The following is a 19,377-nucleotide window of genomic DNA, read 5'->3' as shown; positions in this document are numbered from 1 at the left end:
ATAGCCGACGAGGGTTGTTGGTTATAATGCGAGAGGGCGGTACGATGGAAGCGGCGGACCAGCAGCTCTGGTATCTTGAGAATGTCGAGTGAGAAATATTTGCATTGCTGACCGACATGGAGGAACTGTACTTGGGAGCTAATAATAACAAAGCCGTATCGAAGGTACACGACGAGATGGAAGACTTGAATCAAGAAATGAGAGCGACGACCGATGGCTTCAACCAGTTTTCCACCGCGTACGTCGCTAGTACCGCGAGTAGTAGTACTAGTAATAGTCTGGATGCCACAGCCCAGCCTTTCATACCAAGTGTGACCCAGTCTCAGGAAGAAAAGGCCACTCCAGCTGACTCAGATAATCAGCAAGCACTGGAGTCAGATACTAGCAGTACTGGTATCAGGAGAGGTGTTAGTGCAGCAGCTGAGACTGTACACCAGGAACAGTGGCAACCTGGTCAACCAAGTAAGCAGGTAGATCCTGCACTGACTCGACTGAGTACTACTGCCAGCCAGTCATCAGTGACCCAGACTAGCCAGACCGGAGCTGTCACTGCTAGCTCATCAGTCAGTATGACCACCAGCAGCACAGGGGATGGAACCAGTTCACTACATGTACCTGCCCCAGTAAGTGCACCACTGTACACTCATGCACATGCCGGAATATCCAGCAGTACAGGTACAAGGAGCAGTAGTGCAAGGGTAGCAGTCAGTACTAGTAGTAGTAGTGCAAGGGTAGCAGTCAGTACTCGTAGTAGTAGACCAGCTCTGCCAGCAGTGCGCATGTCCGCAGTAGCGCAGCCGGCACTACCAGCACCACCACAGCCACCACAACCGGCAAGGGCAGCTGTCGGCCAGGACCTGTGGAGGCAGCTTAAGCGAGTATCGATTCCAGTATTCCGTGGGGACAAGAAGCAGTTTCCAAGCTGGAAAGCAGCATTTCTGGCATCCATTGATCAAGCTCCGCTGACAGCCGAATACAAAATGCTGCAGCTGCGGGAGTACCTGGCAGGCGACGCATTGAGAGCAGTAGAGAATCTGGGCCATTCTGCCGCTGCATATGAAGCTGCCAAGACCCGTTTGGAAAGAAAGTTCGGCACAAGTCGGCGACAGGTGAGCCTGTACCTCGAGGAGCTGGACAGATTCCGACCCATCCGTCCGGAATCAGCAAAAAACGTAGAACGATTTGCTGACCTACTTGACGTGGCAGCCATCAATCTGACGGATATGCAGCGGACTGAGGAGCCGGGCAACGGTTCCCTGTAAGCCAAGCTGTTGCCTAAAATGACGGAAGCCATGGTAGTCAACTATCAACGCTGGCTCTACGAAAACCACGAACCCGAGAATGTGGAAACCCTGCTGACCTGGGTAAACCGTGAGGCAGAATTCGCAGTCATAGCTGCCGAGTCAGTCCGGGGAGTGACATCACACACCCGTCAACAGGAGTCCAGCACTGCACGGCCAAGGGACGTGAGCAGCCATGGACGAGGAGCAGATCGGCGTACCTCGCATCACACCTTCGTGAGCTCAAGCACTAGTGGCGACCTGCCGAGCCGCAACCGCTCTTGTCCAGCATGTGGCCAGGGTCATCCAGTCGCAAAGTGTCACAAGGCGTTGGGCCACAGCACGAGGAGCCGCATTGTGCTACAGGTGTTTAGGCAGCGGGCACAGTGGGTCGAACTGCACACGCAGCCGCACCTGTGGGATCGACGGCTGCACGGAAACGCACAACCGCCTGCTCAACTCATCAAACAGTGACACCAGTATGGACCCTGCGGTGAGGAAACCAGCTGGAGCTCAGAGCAGGAACAACCAGGGTATGGCAAAGCCAAGAGCAGCACCCAGTCAACCAGACAGGCCAGGCCAGATGTCTGGGCCTCCCTCATCCGTCATGAACACGGAAGGGGAGTCAGTGTCCGAAACCGGTGCGCATGCCAGAACACATCACGGCCAGCAAGTTGAGCCATAGACAGCCCTGCGGACAGTGCCGGTGACCTTGGTAAACGGCAACCGCAAGATTGCGGTGAATGCCCTACTCAATGACGGCAGCACCGTGCGTAGCATCGCAGCTGAACTGGGTCTGGCAGGAGAACAAAAGAGCATTACGGTGTCTGTCCTCAACAGAGCAGCGACAACGTTCAACACCACCTCAGTGAACTGTCAAATCAGCAGCCGTCCTACCGGTAGTAGCTATATTAAAACTGCTGTCTCCGAAACGCTAGATTACAATATTCCTGCTCATCGTGAAACTCAAACTGGTACCCAGTGTTCCCCTGCCATCCCTACAGCATGTGCAAGCTCTGTCTGCCGGTACTCAGCAATCTTTACACAAAGGAGAACCAGACCCGCTCTCGAGAAAATTGCGATATCGATATATTTGTAGGTGCTTGAAGTCGCTCATATGTTGCTCAGACGAGTACGACCTGATTCTTCGTCAAGGTGAGGCATGTCGCAGTCGATCCGCGTCGGTCCCGTGGAGAACCGGCCACATTTGAGTATACTCAGAGAATGCGCCGATGGAGAAATTATTTGGAATTTGAAACTAACTTGTTACTTTGTTGAGAGTGCCGATGGCACGTAACCTGTCAAGTGTCTCCTTGTCTGAGGCCCTCGGCATTATCTTTATGAGCAGCGATAGTGAGGATGAACAGTGTGATCCTTTTTACTTTTCTGAGGATGACAGCTGATGTCAATGTCTCTTTAGAATCAAACTTTAGGACACTATATCAAATTTTGAAAATCCCGATTTTTGGAGAAAATCGCAACATACACCTATTTTGAATTGACCATTCTGACATCTATTGGATATAATTATGATGTAGAAACTTTGGTTTTTGTTGCCTACTGATGTCTATGTCTCTTTAGAACCAAATTTTATGACACTAGATCAATTTTAGAAAATACCGATTTTTCGCCTGAAATGGTAGGAATCCAGGTGGTTTTGGGTAGTCCTCAAAGGGTTAAAATACGCACTCTCCTGGCAGCTACTATTAGCTGTCTTGGCCATGCTAGGGCTTATTCTTCATGCCATACTCACACAGCAGTTACACAACAAAGGCCTTCTTTGCTGTAGCTCAGAGTTTGTGTTTGAAAATGCACTCATCAAACAGCAAGTCTCATGCTGTGTGATGAATGCTTTTTTTCAAACGCGAACTCTGAGGACCAGCAGAGAAGGCCTTGGTCGTGCCATGGCTGTGTGAGTGTTGTACTACTGGCTGCATCTACTGGACTCTGAGCATTAAACCGGTACGCAGCCTGAGGATACTTGACACCAGCCTAGCACACAGTGGAGAACATGGTCAGTTTGTATCAGCACATAGTGTACCCTTGCTGTTTAGTGCGCAGAGCATGACGCAGCTCTGTCCGCAGATTGCGTGTATCAACACAATCATGTAGAGCTTAGCAACATCTCTGCACAAAGATCAGAGCTGCACAATTGCAGTTACTCAGTATACGCAGCAGAGATTGTGTTCACAGCAAGAGCATACAGCATACAGCTGGCACACACACACACACACACACACACACACACACACACACACACACACACACACACACACACACACACACACACACACACACACACACACACACACTCACACACACACACTCACACACACACACACACACACACACACACACACTCACCTTCCCACAGCCACTTCACTGTCACGGGACTGGACATGGAGAGACGCGTGATCTGACCAAATGCCTACAGTAGCAGCAGCAGCAGCAGCACACACACACACACACACACACACACACACACACACACACACACACACGCATGCGCACACACACACGCACGCGCACACACGCACGCACGCACGCACGCACACACACAAGCCAAAACGTGAAATGCAGGAAAGAGGCAAATACACCACATACTCCTTCCACTTCTGGTGAGATGCACCAAATTCTCACAAAACATTCAAAGTGGAAAAGCACAGAAACACTGCCACCGATGCATACTTTCACTTCAAGAGACTGTAAATTTGAGAGTTATAGTCAAATAAAGCTTCCTGTTTAGTGCCTCAGGCTTGTGAATAAAGTCAGAGTGTGTAGATGAACAGCGAGAGCAGGAGGCGTAAGAGCAACACTTGCCCGTACACAGTGGCGGATCCAGGAGGGGTTCGAGGGATAGATGATATGCCAAATAACGCGCAACTAGACTTGAGAGGGCATCGCACACAAGTTGCATACAAATTGTACTACAATGTGTACATGGTAGGCCCCGAGCTCTGCAGGAATGCAAGTCACAGGTAACCGTACAACTTTGAACTTTGTATGCAACTACTCTGCAATGCCCTCCCAAGTCTAGTTGCACGTTATTTGGCATATCATCTATTATGCGGCACCCCCTAAACTTTGTAAATGTACTACTGGAGACTGTACGCATGTGGATGTACATGTATCAGCTATTCAGTTTCGACTAAACTGGAACCCCCCCCCCCCCCCCTCCCTCCTGTAGAGATCGCTGGACCCACCCCCGCTACTTACATGTACACTAGGTTGCACAGCCATGTCTCTCATACATCGGTACATGGTCAGGGCTAGCTTGCGATTGCGACTTTCCCAGCAAGCGTCCAACACCAGTTGAAAGGTTGCTGCCGACAGGTTGCAGCCACTGTGCACAAGAGCCTTCAAGACGGCGTCGACCACCACCTTCAGACTAGAAGTCAGACCAGGGACACAACGCGCGCACACACACACACACACACACACACACGCACACACACACACACACACACACGTGCACACACGTGCGCACACCAACACACACACAGAAACCGAAGTGAAATCTATAGTTGTTTGGCTTGTTATCAGCACCACAAGCATTGATGCACCTAGCATCAATAAAAGACAGACTTACGGCCAATATACCTGGCGGTGGAGGAATGTGAAATGGAGAGCAAACCAAGAGAGTGGAAGATGCGGACATCGGAAAGTCATTCAAGTACATGATGTGTTCGTACTTGTTAAAAACAATTGCGAGCTGAGCAATCCCACCACTGATGGAGCATTGCACTTCATACAAGTGAATGTGTGTGGGGGGGGGGGGGCAAAATGGAAGGGACAATTTGCTTCGAAGAGTGGGTGGGTAGGTGGCAGTGGGGTTATGCCTCAGTGTGGTTCGGACCCCAGAAAACACAGTATCTAAAACCGCCTCTTGTCGTTGCTTGCTGGTGGTGGATATCTAAATTTATGAACTGCCTGCTCCTGTATCTCTTAATTTGCTGGCCCAAAATCCTATATATAGGATTTGAAAATGTGTGCATTTTATGCCGTTGTTATTGGTCATCACGACCAGTAATAACGGCATAATGGTTTTCATGGAAGTTGTAAATATGTTTGAGGCATGAATGTTCACATTTTAGATTCATAGGGCGATAATATTTCTGATGAATACCCATTTTCAGCAAAAATTGGAAATTTGAGCATATTTGTTCAGCTGCTGTCATGGAAAGGACTGAAGCAGTGAATGTGCAGAAGAACATTGCAGGTGTGGTTTCATGACGACATATCGCACATGCCGTCATGAAACTAACAGTTTTAAGGATAAAACAAGGTCCAATAAAATCTCAAATCCTATATATAGGATTCGAAAAATAGGGCACAGGCCTTAGTAATATTGGGAAGGAGATGAGCCTGAGATGTTAGTGTTTGAAAAAATTATCTTATTCAACTCTCGATATCTACTAAGACCTAGCAAGGAAGAATTGGTCACATACTTTTCTCTATGCTCGTGCCACACCCATTTTGAGTTGAAAAATATGACCAAAATCCTATATATGAGCCCCGGCCAGCGAAAACCAGCACTTGTGTACTTGATATCAATCATCAAAATGTGACGTCAAAGTTGGGGACGCGCAGTGAGCTGGCTTTTGAAGATTCTTTTTCGATCGAGTGGGTGTCTTTGTTGTCAAAGGAGTTTCAAGTGTCTTCAAATGTCTCTGGTCAATTGATTTTAGCGCTAGGTGAGAGCTCGTCACACGGAGGTTGAGTTTAGACACAGCGATGGCGACAGGTGTCGCGACAAAGACTTAGGTCCAGAGTTGTCAGCGCGAGACTCCCTGTACGGAGCGGCGCTGAAAGTTAGTTCGCGATCGGAATTATTTGTTTGGTGGCGATCTTGCTGAGCTTGTCCAGCAGTGGCGAGTCTCATATGCATAGCAACGAGGAGCCCTCATAAAATCGACACTGGATACTGGTGGCGACGATAGTCAGTGCTGGAGTAATAGCGACTGCGAGGAGAAGCAGAATGTCGTCCCGCTGAGCGATCCGTATTTCTACATCGACAACAATGATGCTGCAGACACTGATGGAGGGCTTCTCACGGCGCAAAACAGAGCGTAGTATTATCAGTACTCTACCTTGCCAGATGACGCCAAGCTGGCTGCTGCCTGTGCTGAGAAAGGGGATACCTAAAAACTCAAACCGGCTGAACGCTTTCGGGCAACATCTTCACGTGCTACAAAACGCGAGTATTCGCTCATATCATTGAAATACAATTATGCTGAAATCATGGTCTGAGTGAAAGTGTGCAAGAGAGTGGATGTCTGTGGTATTGGTGAGCACATCTATCAGTATGGCAAGCTTTGTCACAACGCTCAAACTACCAGCACAGAGGTCCCTGAACACAATTTGGAAGGCCAGCCACCAATCATCGTTTTGCACTCTGGTGTTGTAAAGAAGGTAGTGATGTATACGGAATATCGTCACACTTCTGAACAACTCATGCCTGCAGCACCAAGAGGGCAAGCCTGATTTGCATTCTATTTACTTACATGTACCTGTTCCACATCACAATCAGAAACTGTAGGATCAACTTGCATGGAATCACTAGGCATGGATGCTGCGCCAACTGTACGGAATCTTGACCTGTGTGACTTCAAACTCTATTTTCCATGCTTTCGCTTATCAGATTGTCATCAAACTTGATAACTTGAATGATTAATAGTGTAGAAACAATTTGGAGGGAAAAAATAATTTTTGAAAAAATTACACATGTTCAGGTTTCTGCTGGCTGGGGCTCATATAGGATTTAGCAAATTAAGAGATAGTGCAGTGGCGATGGCAGACAAAGTTGCTTCCAAATTTCACAAGAGTTTGCCAAATATAATGCTCAAGGGTCCTCTGGTTTCACAATCATGTCAAGATACTTACTTCTCAGGTAAGAGAGTGTCCCGTCCACCAACACAACATCTTGGTTCCACTGCACACCATGCTTTGACCATTGTGTGAAATGCGCTGGGCCGGCAAGAGAGAGAGAGAGAGAGAGAGAGAGAGAGAGAGAGAGAGAGAGAGAGAGAGAGAGAGAGAGAGAGAGAGAGAGAGAGAGAGAGAGAGAGAGAGAGAGAGAGAGAGAGAGAGAGAGAGAGAGAGAGAGAGAGAGAGAGAGAGAGAGAGAGAGAGAGAGAGAGAGAGAGAGAGAGAGAGAGAGAGAGAGAGAGAGAGAGAGAGAGAGAGAGAGAGAGAGCAAACACACGGAAAAGCAAACAAAGGTAAATATAATGACAAGGCAACGGGAAAAACCTTGGAGAACAGGAGAAAACACGAGGGCAACGCATACACAAGAGGGCAATGACGAAAATGGACACAATATCATTACTTTCCAGTTTGCAAATACTAGTGCTGCTGTAATGTTACCTGGGTGGAACAGTTGCCAGTCGAGATCGCTGCGTGGTGCGGAAAAGATCACAGTCATCTTCAATTCCCCTACACAGCACAGCACAGCACACACACACACACATGCGCATGAAAGCAAGAGATCATACCAGCAATCCTAATTTGGCGTATGTACAATTCGCCGCATGCTCAAGCTCTCTGCATAACCATGCTGGCTGTAGCTCTCTGCATAACCATTGTTCCAGTAGATCCCGTAGGTTACCGTTTGCTAGGTCGATGTATTGTGTGCTGACCCGGCACATGTGAGCATGATGCTAGTACTGACTAGACACTGTTAGGACCTGTCTAGACATGCGATTGTCTGTACCGTAGCATTAATCTAGTACATGCATGGCATGCAATACCTGCTGGATCATATGACGGAACTGGTTTGCTGATTGGCTGTAGGTCTGTTCGCTTTATCAGCTGTGCTTTTGTGATAGTACCAGTTTCACTTTGGGGAGGAGAGAGTTTTTTTGTCTCTTTGGAAAGCAGAGTTTTTTTGTCCTGGAGAGAGGACAATAGCAGAGTTGGTATGTCCGTGCCAAGGCACGATGATGTGTGCATACTATTAGTCTAGAGATTTTCGTTCAGTTACGAAGAACAGAAATAAATACAGTCTTCTTTGGAGTCCAGATTCCGTGACCGAACAACTGGTCCTTCGAGCCGGATTCGAGTCCGAGGCAGTAATCGGAGTCGATGGAAAAAAGAACGAGCGTCAGGTCGACGAAGGGTAAGCCTCCTTCGCGATATGGAGAGTGGGATAGTGTCTCCCAAGTTTCCAAGAAATCCAGTAAGGAAGCCGAACTGGAACTCGCGGCCAGGATACGCGAGAGAGAGTTGCAAGCTGCTGAGGAATTAGTCCAGCTGGAGGCTGAGGCGGTCGAAAAGAGATTGGAACTCAACAGAGAGTTGGTGACCAAGCGATTGGCTGCAGACAGAGCAGCGCTGGAGTTGGAGCTCTCAGAGAAAGGCTCCACCGCGAGCAGCCGCAGGAGTCGGAGAGATGAAAGTGCACGGAGACTGTCCCACGCAGGTGTTGGACAAGGGCTCACGACAGAAGCACTCGTGCGCCATCATCAACTCCTTGAGAAGCTCAAAATTACCAGCGCAGAGTCTGGGAGAGCAGGGCGCGCCTTCAGCGTGGTGGACGCAGTTGACATCCAGCCGGCCAAGCCAAGACAAACACCAGCTGGTAGTCTGCCTCCATGCATGAGTGCTGTGGATGTGGAACGAAGAAGCCCCCAGAGCTGGCTACCAAGTAAGACCAAAACAGTGGAAGTGGAAGCTGGTCGAAGTGAGGGACTGCCATCCACAGTGACACATGCACAGTCCATTGTCATTGATGGTCCAGTGAGCAGCGACAGCGCTAGCAGCAGTCAAGTACATGCAGGTATGTCTGGTGATAGTGCAGTGAATCCTGTGGTGCAGAGTAACAGTTTTGCCCCAGTAGCTGTGGCTAATACTAGTAACAACGCACAACACAGACCAGGAAAGATGGTCACTGTGCAGTCCAGCTTTGCACCATTCACCACAACTAGTCTGAAGCCACAACTGCCCCAAGGCCCACAGTATCAGACACTAGCTAACCAGAAGTATCACCCTGCTGTGACATCTCAAGTGCAGCCAAGTAGCTACACAGTCCAGCAGAAAGTGCCTAGCCAGCTTGGACAGGCCAGAGTAGTGAGTGCAAGAGGTCAATCAGCCAGACCCGCAGCCAGAATCCTGCAACTACTTTCTACTCACCGTATGTACAGCAGCAAAGTGCACCAGCAGCTGCACAGAGTCATTTGGCTACGCAGTGTAGTCAGCCAGATGGACGACGTCCATATACATCACCAGCTGCGAATCCTGCAACTTTCTACACGCCATATTATGTACAGCAAAGTGCACCAGCAGCTGCACAGAGTCAGTTGGCTACGCAGTATAGTCAGCCAGATGGACAACGTCCATATACGTCACCAGCTGCTTACCCTCATGCCGGGACATACAGATCCCATTTGAAGCCGTTGAAGCTACCGCAGTTTGACGGAGCGCCAGTGAACTATGTCCCTTGGAGACAGAAATTCATGAGTTTGGTGGGAACAGACCCCCACACAACTGAGCACTACAAGATGGCGAGACTGAGAGAGTCACTCGCCGGAGGGAGTGCCGAGGAACTCGTCCAGGACATTATGGACGGAACAGGCGCCTTTCAAGCAGCATTGGTGGAAATAGAAGCCTGGTATGGCGGTGAGGAGCGACAACTTGAGCGTCACGAGAAAGATATCCTGACGTGGCCCAAGATTGACAACGCTAAAGCCACCGACAAGCTAAAGAAGTTTGCTCTAAAGCTGCGGAGTACCCTGGTCAACATGAAGTCGTGTGGCATTGCTCCCGGCCGTGAACTGTACCTAGCAGCAACCCAGAAAATACCACCGACCCTCCTGCTGAGGTATTTTGAGCTGCACGAGGACCGGAACTGCGATGTTTGCAACTTTGCAGACTGGCTACTGAATCTGGTTCATATGCTGAGGAAGGTAGAGGAGAGGCAGGCAGAGACCCACAAGACACCCACATCAACGGCAGTGCTGCAGAAGTCACAAAGCCGACACGATCATCGACCACATAGAACGTTGGCAACTACAGCAGGAAATGAGACGCCAAAGGCCAGATGCAAGAAGTGCGGAGAGGGCCACGGCTTAGCTGACTGCCGGGCATTTGCCACCTTGTCAACAGCAGACAGGTGGAAATTCGTTAAGCCGTTGAATGTGTGTACCTGCTGCCTGCGCGTTGCTGGCCATCGTTCTGCTGAGTGCAGGAGCAACCCATGTGCTAAGTGCGGTGGAAAACACCATGACATGCTCCACATTGTGAGACAACAGCAGAGCTACAGCAGGAAGACGGACAAAGAGCCAGCCAGCATGAATCAAAGCAATCGACTGGACAGTCCACAGCGAGGCGGTGGATCACGTGAGAAGCCACAGCGTCCATCCGACACAGCAGCGACGGCCACAGCAACCACCTGCACTGCTAACACCGGGGTCCATGTTGCATTCATGACTGTGCCAGTCAAGCTGCAACACCAAGACCAGATGTATGATGCAGTGGCACTGATTGACTCGGCATCATCGACCAGCTATATCAGGGCTGACGTTGCTGAGAGCTTGGGTGTCAGCGGGCCAGATGAGCAGCTCACCACCTCAGTCCTAGGCGGAACGACAGTAACAGGCCGCCGGCAGAGAGTCAACCTGACCATCCACAGTCATGATGGTGACTACAGCACGGCGTTCCAAGCATGGACCCAGCCCGACATCACAGCTCCGCTACCGGCCGTTGACTGGCATCAGATGAGCCAACAATTCCCCCACCTCCAGCAACTACCGCTACCACAGGTCGACTCGCGGCAGGTAGACATCCTGATTGGTATCGATGTCATTGAGGTACACCGAGTGCTGGAGGAGGCCACTGGGCGCGCGGGAGAGCCCATTGCACGCCGTCTACCACTCGGCTGGGTTTGCTTTGGGCCGGTGGACATGCCGACGAGTGCCACATCCGAGTGCACGCTGCACGCATCTGCAGTATGTGAGCCATTGCTCGATACGCTGGTCACTAAGTTCTGGGAGGATGACCAGGTGGGCATGCAACCACAATCTGACAAGACGATGGCTGAGATAGAAGCAGAGCACCTCGTGGCTGACAGGATGAAAATCACTGATGGTCGTGTCACGACAGGCATCCCTTGGATTCGGCCAGACCACCAGCCACAGCTGCCGCCAAACCGAGCCATGGCAGAGAAGCGGCTGATCAGCCTCGAGCGATCTCTTCTCAAGAAGCCGGACATCCAAGCAGAGTACGACAGAGTCTTCCAATCATACATCGACAAGGGATATGTGGTCCGCTGTGAGGATAGTGCCGCCAGAGACGGTGACCAATGGCTACTACCGCACTTTCCTGTCGTGCGCCACGACAAGGCGACCACGAAAGTGAGGGTTGTCTTCGATGCAGCAGCTCGTCAGCGGGGTGTGTCTCTCAATGATGAGATGTACACTGGTCCGAAACTGCAACATGACCTGATTCACGTCCTACTCAGGTTCTGCCGTGAACCGGTTGCGATCGTAGGAGACATTGCAGAGATGTTCCTGCAGGTCCAGCTACAACAGCAAGATCGGCGGTACGTACGCTTCCTGTGGCGCAAGTCGACAGACGAGCAACCATCCATTTACGAGTTTACTCGACTCGTGTTCGGACTGAAGGCATCACCGTTCATCGCCTGCCGAGCTCTGAGGGAGGTAGCCGCACAGCATGGGGAACAGTACGACTCAGCAGACAGCAGCCCGAGCAGCGGTCGAGGAATCGTTCTACGTTGACGATTTCCTGAACTCACAACCATCAGTACCAGCCGGCATCTCAGTACGGCAGGGGGTGCAGGACCTGCTCCACATGGGCTCGTTTCACCTGCGGAAATGGCGCAGTAACAGCCGTGACGTGCTCCGTTCTATCCCGGAGGCCGACCGAGCAGCCGACGCACTGGTGAGCATCGATGATTGCAGCGACGCCGCATCAGCTGCAGTCGTGAAGACGCTTGGTGTCGTGTGGGACGCAGCGTCTGACACGTTCAGCTATCGCTACAACACACCGGACGACCAGCGGCTGACGAAACGAAGCGTCCTATCCAAGATGGCCAGCATCTATGACCCAAGAGGGCATATTTCGCCGTTTACGATAAGGGCTCGACTGCTGTTCCAGGAGGCATGCATTCTCGGCTGTTCCTGGGATGACCGTCTCCCATCAGAGCTGGAGACCAAGTGGCAGAGGTGGTTTGCAGAACTACCAGATCTAGCTGGGATCAAAGTGCCACGATGCTTCAAAAGCATGGAGCGCCAGGCTGACACCGCGAAGCTCACAGTACATACCTTCACCGATGCCTCGGCGCACGCCACTTCAGCTGTCAGTTATGTCCGCGCGGCGTATCCGGATGGTTTTGTGAAGGTCAGCCTTGCATTCGCCAAGGCGCGGGCAACCCCAATCAAGAAAGTCACCATCCCTAAGTTGGAGTTGCGAGGTGCAGTACTTGGCCTGCGCACCAGCAAAGTTGTCAGCCAAGCCCTCGCTATTCCTGTTGCTGAACATGTGTTCTGGACCGATTCCCTCAACGTCGTGTACTGGGTGAGGAGCCATGCCAAGAACTTCACTTCAGATGTCGCCTGCCGGGTCGGTGAGATTCAAGCCGACACCAAAGCTAGCCAATGGAGACACGTACCAGGAGTCCTCAACCCAGCCGACTTCCCATCTCGAGGTATGAAAGTGCTGGACCTCGTTGGACGTCACACATGGTGGAGTGGTCCGGACTTCCTGACCAGACCGGAGACAGAGTGGCCGCTTGTGGAGCTTGCTACCCCTCCGCAACTACCTGGTGAGCTGAAGAAGAAGCCATGTATGACATTCGCCAGCCAGGTGACGCCATCTCGACTAGATCCTGCCACATATTCGACGTGGGAGCGTCTTACCAGGGTGACTGCCTGGTGCTTACGGTTCGTACAAAATGCCCGACGGCAGACTGCGACAGTCACGAGGGGGGAAACCCACGTCGACACCGCCAACACCAGTGCCCCACTAGTCTATGTCCGTTTAGCAAGCGGTCATAAGCCAAGATCAGTAGTGACAGTACCGGTGCTGACGGCAGCAGAAGTAGCAGGAGCCGAACGACATTGGTTTGCACAAGCTCAGCTGTCAGCGTACCCAGCCACGCTTAAGCGCTTACGGGCAGGTGAGGAATTACCACCATCTGACCCTCTCTACCGGCTCAACGCGGTCCTGGATGCGACGTCACACCCTGCTCTGATGGTCGTCAACGGACGACTGAAGCATGCTGTCAACCTACCTGTTGGTGTTCGCCAGCCAGTGATCCTACCACAGCGTCACCGAGTCACTACGCTACTCATCCAGCGCGAAGACGACCTCTGTTGCCATGGTGTCGGAACCCAGCACCTGCTGTCCAACCTACGACAGAGATTCTGGATTGTACATGGTACATCAGCGATCAAAAGTGTACGTGCACAATGCGTTACATGCAGCCGACTGATGAGTAAGGCTGTGGAGCAGATCATGGGACCGCTACCCAACCATCGCACGTGTGGTTCTCTCAAACCATTTACCAGATGTGGAGTAGATTACGCAGGACCGTTCTACACAAAGCAAGGGCGTGGTCGAGCGCAGCAGAAGCGGTACATGTGCGTTTTCACCTGTTTGGAGACCAGAGCATGCCACTTGGAGATGGCCTTCTCTTTCGACACAGAAGCATTCCTGATGGCATTCTCCAGATTCATCAAGCGTCGCGGCACTCCGTCCATCATGGTGTCGGACAACGGCACGAACTTTACAGCTGCTGAGCGAGAGCTCCGAGAGGCGAGCGAAGCCATTGATCGCACGCAAGTCAGCAGGAAATTCGCTCATGAAGGAATAGAGTGGCGGTTCAATCCTCCGCGGGCACCCCACTTCGGAGGAGTATTCGAAATTGTTGTGAAAGCTGCTAAGCGTGCCATCACCACAGTACTCGCTAATGCTTCGCTTACCGACGAGGAGTTGCTGACCGCACTGATTGAAGCAGAGCATCTCATCAACACTCGTCCGCTGACTACAGTCTCAGATGATGCTCAGGATGATCAGCCCCTCACTCCCCAGCATTTCCTTGTGGGACGTATGGATGCGCCTCTGGCCAAGGAAGTGACGGTGCTTGGTGAGCATCAGCATCAGCGGAAGAGATGGGCGGCAGTACAGCGATTAGTAGACGAAGTGTGGCAGCGATGGAAAAGAGAGTTTCTACCATCCTTGAACCTCCGGAAGTGCTGGCGCCAGGCCAAGAAGAGCTTGAAGGTGGGTGACGTGGTGATGTGGATGAGTCCCGGCACTCCGCGCGGAGAGTGGCCATTGGGTCGCATTATGGAGACCTTCCCAGGAAAGGACAACAAGGTGCGCGTCGTGGACGTCAAGATTGGAGGCAAGATCCTGCAACGTGCCATCCATCATCTCGTTCCTTTGCCAGTTGGAAATGAGTAACAGTGATGGACATGATTATGTAGTTGTGTCACACTCGGATTGTTTTTGTTTTTTTTAGTGTGGTTTTCTCCTCGTGTGAGAGGGGGATATGTTCCAGTAGATCCCGTAGGTTACCGTTTGCTAGGTCGATGTATTGTGTGCTGACCCGGCACATGTGAGCATGATGCTAGTACTGACTAGACACTGTTAGGACCTGTCTAGACATGCGATTGTCTGTACCGTAGCATTAATCTAGTACATGCATGGCATGCAATACCTGCTGGATCATATGACGGAACTGGTTTGCTGATTGGCTGTAGGTCTGTTCGCTTTATCAGCTGTGCTTTTGTGATAGTACCAGTTTCACTTTGGGGAGGAGAGAGTTTTTTTGTCTCTTTGGAAAGCAGAGTTTTTTTGTCCTGGAGAGAGGACAATAGCAGAGTTGGTATGTCCGTGCCAAGGCACGATGATGTGTGCATACTATTAGTCTAGAGATTTTCGTTCAGTTACGAAGAACAGAAATAAATACAGTCTTCTTTGGAGTCCAGATTCCGTGACCGAACAACCATACTGACTGTAGCTCTCTGCATAACCATGCTGACTGTAGCTCTCACGAATCTACATGCACGTCTAGTGTCAGGCCAGAAAGCAGCAATGTTTCCCTGCTGACTAAGCTGCTGACCCAGCTGACACACATGTGCAACTGGCCGCTACGGAAGGAACACAGTTTCCTTAAGTCCGTGTGCCCCAGCTAAAGTCCTCCAACGACATCTAGGTGTATCTGACCAATTTCGAACGTTTGATCTTTCAAAGGATCAGTCGGGGAATTCTTTGAGTTTAAAGTTATCCCAATCCAGACAAAAATGAATTACTTTCTTTCACCTCTGGTAGCACATTCCAGAAACTGACCGTGGTTGGTCCCCTGGGGGAGGGTAAAAGACCCCAGTACCACCAGTATGTGCGGTCCGTGCTGTGAGCTGCCTTTGGAGTGCAAAACTTGTCAGCGCCTTCTAGGTTTGGCCTAGTTCCATACTACCACAGCTCAGATGGTTAGATCATTGCTCATGACAAGGAAGGTCCGGGTTCGAGTCCTGGTAGGGTTGGAATTTTTCTGTCTTTTCAGGCAGTTCACTTCCCCGACTGATCCTTTGAATTTGAAGTTCTCCCAATCCTTTCAAAAGCTGGTTCTTGCCTTGTGAATTCTTTCATATGTCAGCATCACTTTGTTTATTTCTAGCCATTATATGTACTGAGTCCAATCACATGAGATTGGAAAGCCAAACCACCACCATTATAAAGCAGAAACTGCACCACATTGTACCAATGTACAGTGCTGCTCCAAGAAATCGGACCGCTTGAGTCAAGCCTGTGCCCTGCACCAGTTCACATTCCGGTGTCCGCAGGTCTGGGGCTGCACAGCACCCCAGCATGCTATTGACTCGCTAACTAGTAAGCAGTAATAGGATTTCATTGAGCAGCACTGTGGAAGTGAATACATGAGCAGAGGGGCACGAGTGGGAAGGATGGGAAAGCGCACAGACTGTTCCGGTACAGCAACTAGATGGATGTGTCAACAGAACCTGGCCGCAGGTAGTGTACTATGCCAGTCTGTAGGGTGAGATACACATAGCTATTAAAGGGGAAGTTAAGGCAAAAATTAAAATTTCACCAGTTGTAGTCTTCGGAGTGCTGAGTCGAATGGTCTTGGTCCGAGAAAGCTGAGACGCTCCCTTCCTACTTGAATCTAGTGTTGAAACGAGCGTATCTATAACAAACGAGCGATCAGTTCCACTACCGAGCAAGCTATCGAGCGAGCTAACGAGTTTCATTGATGTGACAAAAAATGCAAATAATCATTTTTTGGATATTTTTTCTATTACAGTTCGATTTTTTTTCATATGGTTCAAATTATCACCGCCGACATTTGGGGTTCCTGCTGCTTCACTTCGGACTGCTGTTTGGTGTCGAGATATTTTTCAGCGCCAACTTTGAGCAGCCTTTGTAAGAATAGACTGTTTTGCAACAATTGCAAGTAGCCTTGTTCTTCGCTGCATCGCGGGAGAACTTCCAAACGACTGAGCGTAACTTTCACTCGAATGCAGAGTTGACCGAAGCGTGTCCTGCGACAGGTTAGCAGATGCGGAACAAGACATCAGTGGAGTCCACCAAAGCTGCAACGACAACTGAAACAACTCAAGTGTCGTGCAGGCATACAGTCACTGTAACTGCGAGTGATTTTCACTTTGCGCGGGACTGGACTCTTGATCGACCAGAGAGTTGTACAATATTTTACGACTCCCCGATCGAAATGTACTGAAATATGTACGGAGTATAGTGTACGGTGCTCGTTAGTGCAAACGAGCTGGCCGCACAAACGAGCCGAGTTTCTGGCGAGCGAGCTAACGAGTACCCGGTGAGATCGTTTCAACACTACTTGAATCCCAATCAAACTCGCGCACTTCCACCGAAACTGGGTGACTGCGCCCTACTAGATGGGGATTTGTATGCAAAATGTCACTAAAAGCGCCATTTCGTTCTTATAAAAGCACGGATGACCGCAATTGGCCCATATGTTGTACTCTTTTGGACGCTGAGTCGACTGGTTTTGGTCCGAAAAGGCTGCGATGCAGCGTTCCTCCTTTATTCCCAATCGAACATGGTTGAACAAGCGGTCACGTGCTCCTGGGTGCCCAAATCACCTGGTCACCACGCCAACAGGCGACAACTTTCACACCAAGGTTCAACTCGAGTTCAACTCGAGTGACAGGACTGCACCCAAAAAAGGTCAAACAGGCTAGTAAGTTGTACCCTGCAGGCACGGTGACCAGGTGACTGGTGTACGCAGGAGCACGTGACCACTTGTTCAACCATGTTCGATTGGGAATAAAGGAGGAACGCTGCATCGCAGCCTTTTTGGACCAAAACCAATCGACTCAGCGTCCAAAAGAGTACAACATATGGGCCAATCGCGGTCATCCGTGCTTTTATAAGAACGAAATGGCGCTTTTAGTGACATTTTACATACAAATCCCCATCTAGTAGGGCGCAGTCACCCAGTTTCGGTGGAAGTGCGCGAGTTCGATTGGGATTCAAGTAGGAAGGGAGCGTCTCAGCTTTCTCGGACCAAGACCATTCGACTCAGCACCCCGAAGACTACAACTGGTGAAATTTTAATTTTTGCCTTAACTTCCCCGTTAAAGCCTGGTGCACAACGGGATAGCCTACTTACACGAAGAGTGCACTGTAATGATGTGCGAACTGCTGCTCTGACAAGAAAGGGGAGAGCAACAAGGCTTCTCGGAGCTGCAGTGGCAAACAACAACGTCAACAAATGCAATAAGCACAACCGCGGCAGACAAAATAATACTGCACATCAGAAGTAAATGAGCCCCAGCCAGCAGAAACCTGAACATGTGTAATTTTTTCAAAAATTATTTTTTCGCTCGAAATTGATTCTACACTATTAATCATTCAAGTTATCAAGTTTGGTGACAATCTGATAAGCGAAAGCATGGAAAATAGAGTTTGAAGTCACACAGGTCAAGATTCGGTACAGTTCGCGCAGCATCCATGCCTAGTGACTCCATGCACGTAAGTTGATCCTACAGTTTCTAATTGTGATGTGGAACAGGTACATGTAAGTAAATAGAATGCAAGTCAGGCTTGCCCTCTTGGTGCTGCAGGCATGAGTAGTTCAGAAGTGTGACGATATTCTGTATACACCACTACCTTCTTTACAACACCAGAGTGCAAAACGATGATTGGTGGCTGGCCTTCCAAATTGTGTTCAGGGACCTCTGTGGTGGCAGTTTGAGCGTTGTCCCAAAGCTTGCCATACTGATAGATGTACTGACCAATACCACTGACATCCACTCCCTTGCACACTTTCACTCAGACCATGATTTCAGCATAATTGTATTTCACTGATACGAGCGTATACTCGCGTTTTGTAGCACGTGAAGATGTTGCCCCAAAGCGTTCAGCCGGTTTGACTTTTTAGGGATCCCTTTTCTCAGCACAGGCAGCAGCCAGCTTGGCGTCGTCTGGCAAGGTAGAGTACTGATAATACTACGCTCTGTTTTGCGCCGTGAGAAGCCCTCCATCAGTGCCTGCAACATCATTGTCGTCGATGTAGAAATACGGATCGCTCAGCGGGTCGACATTCAGCTTCTCCTCGCAGTCGCTATTACTCCAGCGCTGACTATCGTCGCCACCAGTATCCAGTGTCGATTTTATGAGGGCTCTTCGTTGCTATGCATATGAGACTCGCCACTGCTGGACAAAATCAGCGAGATCGCCGCCAAAGAAATAATTCCGATCGCGAACTAACTTTCAGCGCCGCTTCGTACAGGGAGTCTCACGCTGACAACTCTGGTCCTTGTCGCGACACCTGTCGCCATCGCTGTGTCTAAACTCAACCTCCCTGTGACAAGCTCTCACCTAGCGCTAAAATCAATTGACCAGAGACATTTGAAGACACTTGAAACTCCTTTGACAACAAAGACACCCACTCGATCGAAAAAGAATCTTCAAAAGCCACCTCACTGCGCGTCCCAAACTTTGACGTCACATTTTGATGATTGATATCAAGTACACAAGTGCTGGTTTTCGCTGGCCGGGGCTCAAATAATAATTCATTTTCAAAGTTCAATACACACATACACACGCGCACACACACACACATACACACACACAC

At 50.2% G+C, this 19,377-nt stretch overlaps 1 protein-coding gene across 1 annotated transcript in view; it reads right to left on the bottom strand.

Moving 5' to 3' along the window:
* The window catches only part of LOC135810154 (uncharacterized), a 37,233-nt gene that overhangs the window by 5,254 nt on the left and 12,602 nt on the right, over window positions 1-19,377 (bottom strand). The window contains exons 7-11 of the mRNA XM_065323620.1: window positions 17,911-17,984; window positions 7,647-7,715; window positions 7,164-7,247; window positions 4,497-4,668; window positions 3,645-3,708 (exon numbers count right to left, since the gene is read on the bottom strand). Of these exons, the coding sequence (XP_065179692.1) occupies window positions 3,645-3,708; window positions 4,497-4,668; window positions 7,164-7,247; window positions 7,647-7,715; window positions 17,911-17,984 (463 nt within the window). The remainder of the gene's footprint in view (window positions 1-3,644; window positions 3,709-4,496; window positions 4,669-7,163; window positions 7,248-7,646; window positions 7,716-17,910; window positions 17,985-19,377) is intronic.

Source organism: Sycon ciliatum, chromosome 2, assembly GCF_964019385.1.
Source record: "Sycon ciliatum chromosome 2, ocSycCili1.1, whole genome shotgun sequence".
NCBI lineage: Eukaryota > Metazoa > Porifera > Calcarea > Leucosolenida > Sycettidae > Sycon > Sycon ciliatum.
Note: the sequence above shows the minus strand (reverse complement) of the source record. Positions and strands in the feature narration are given on the sequence as shown.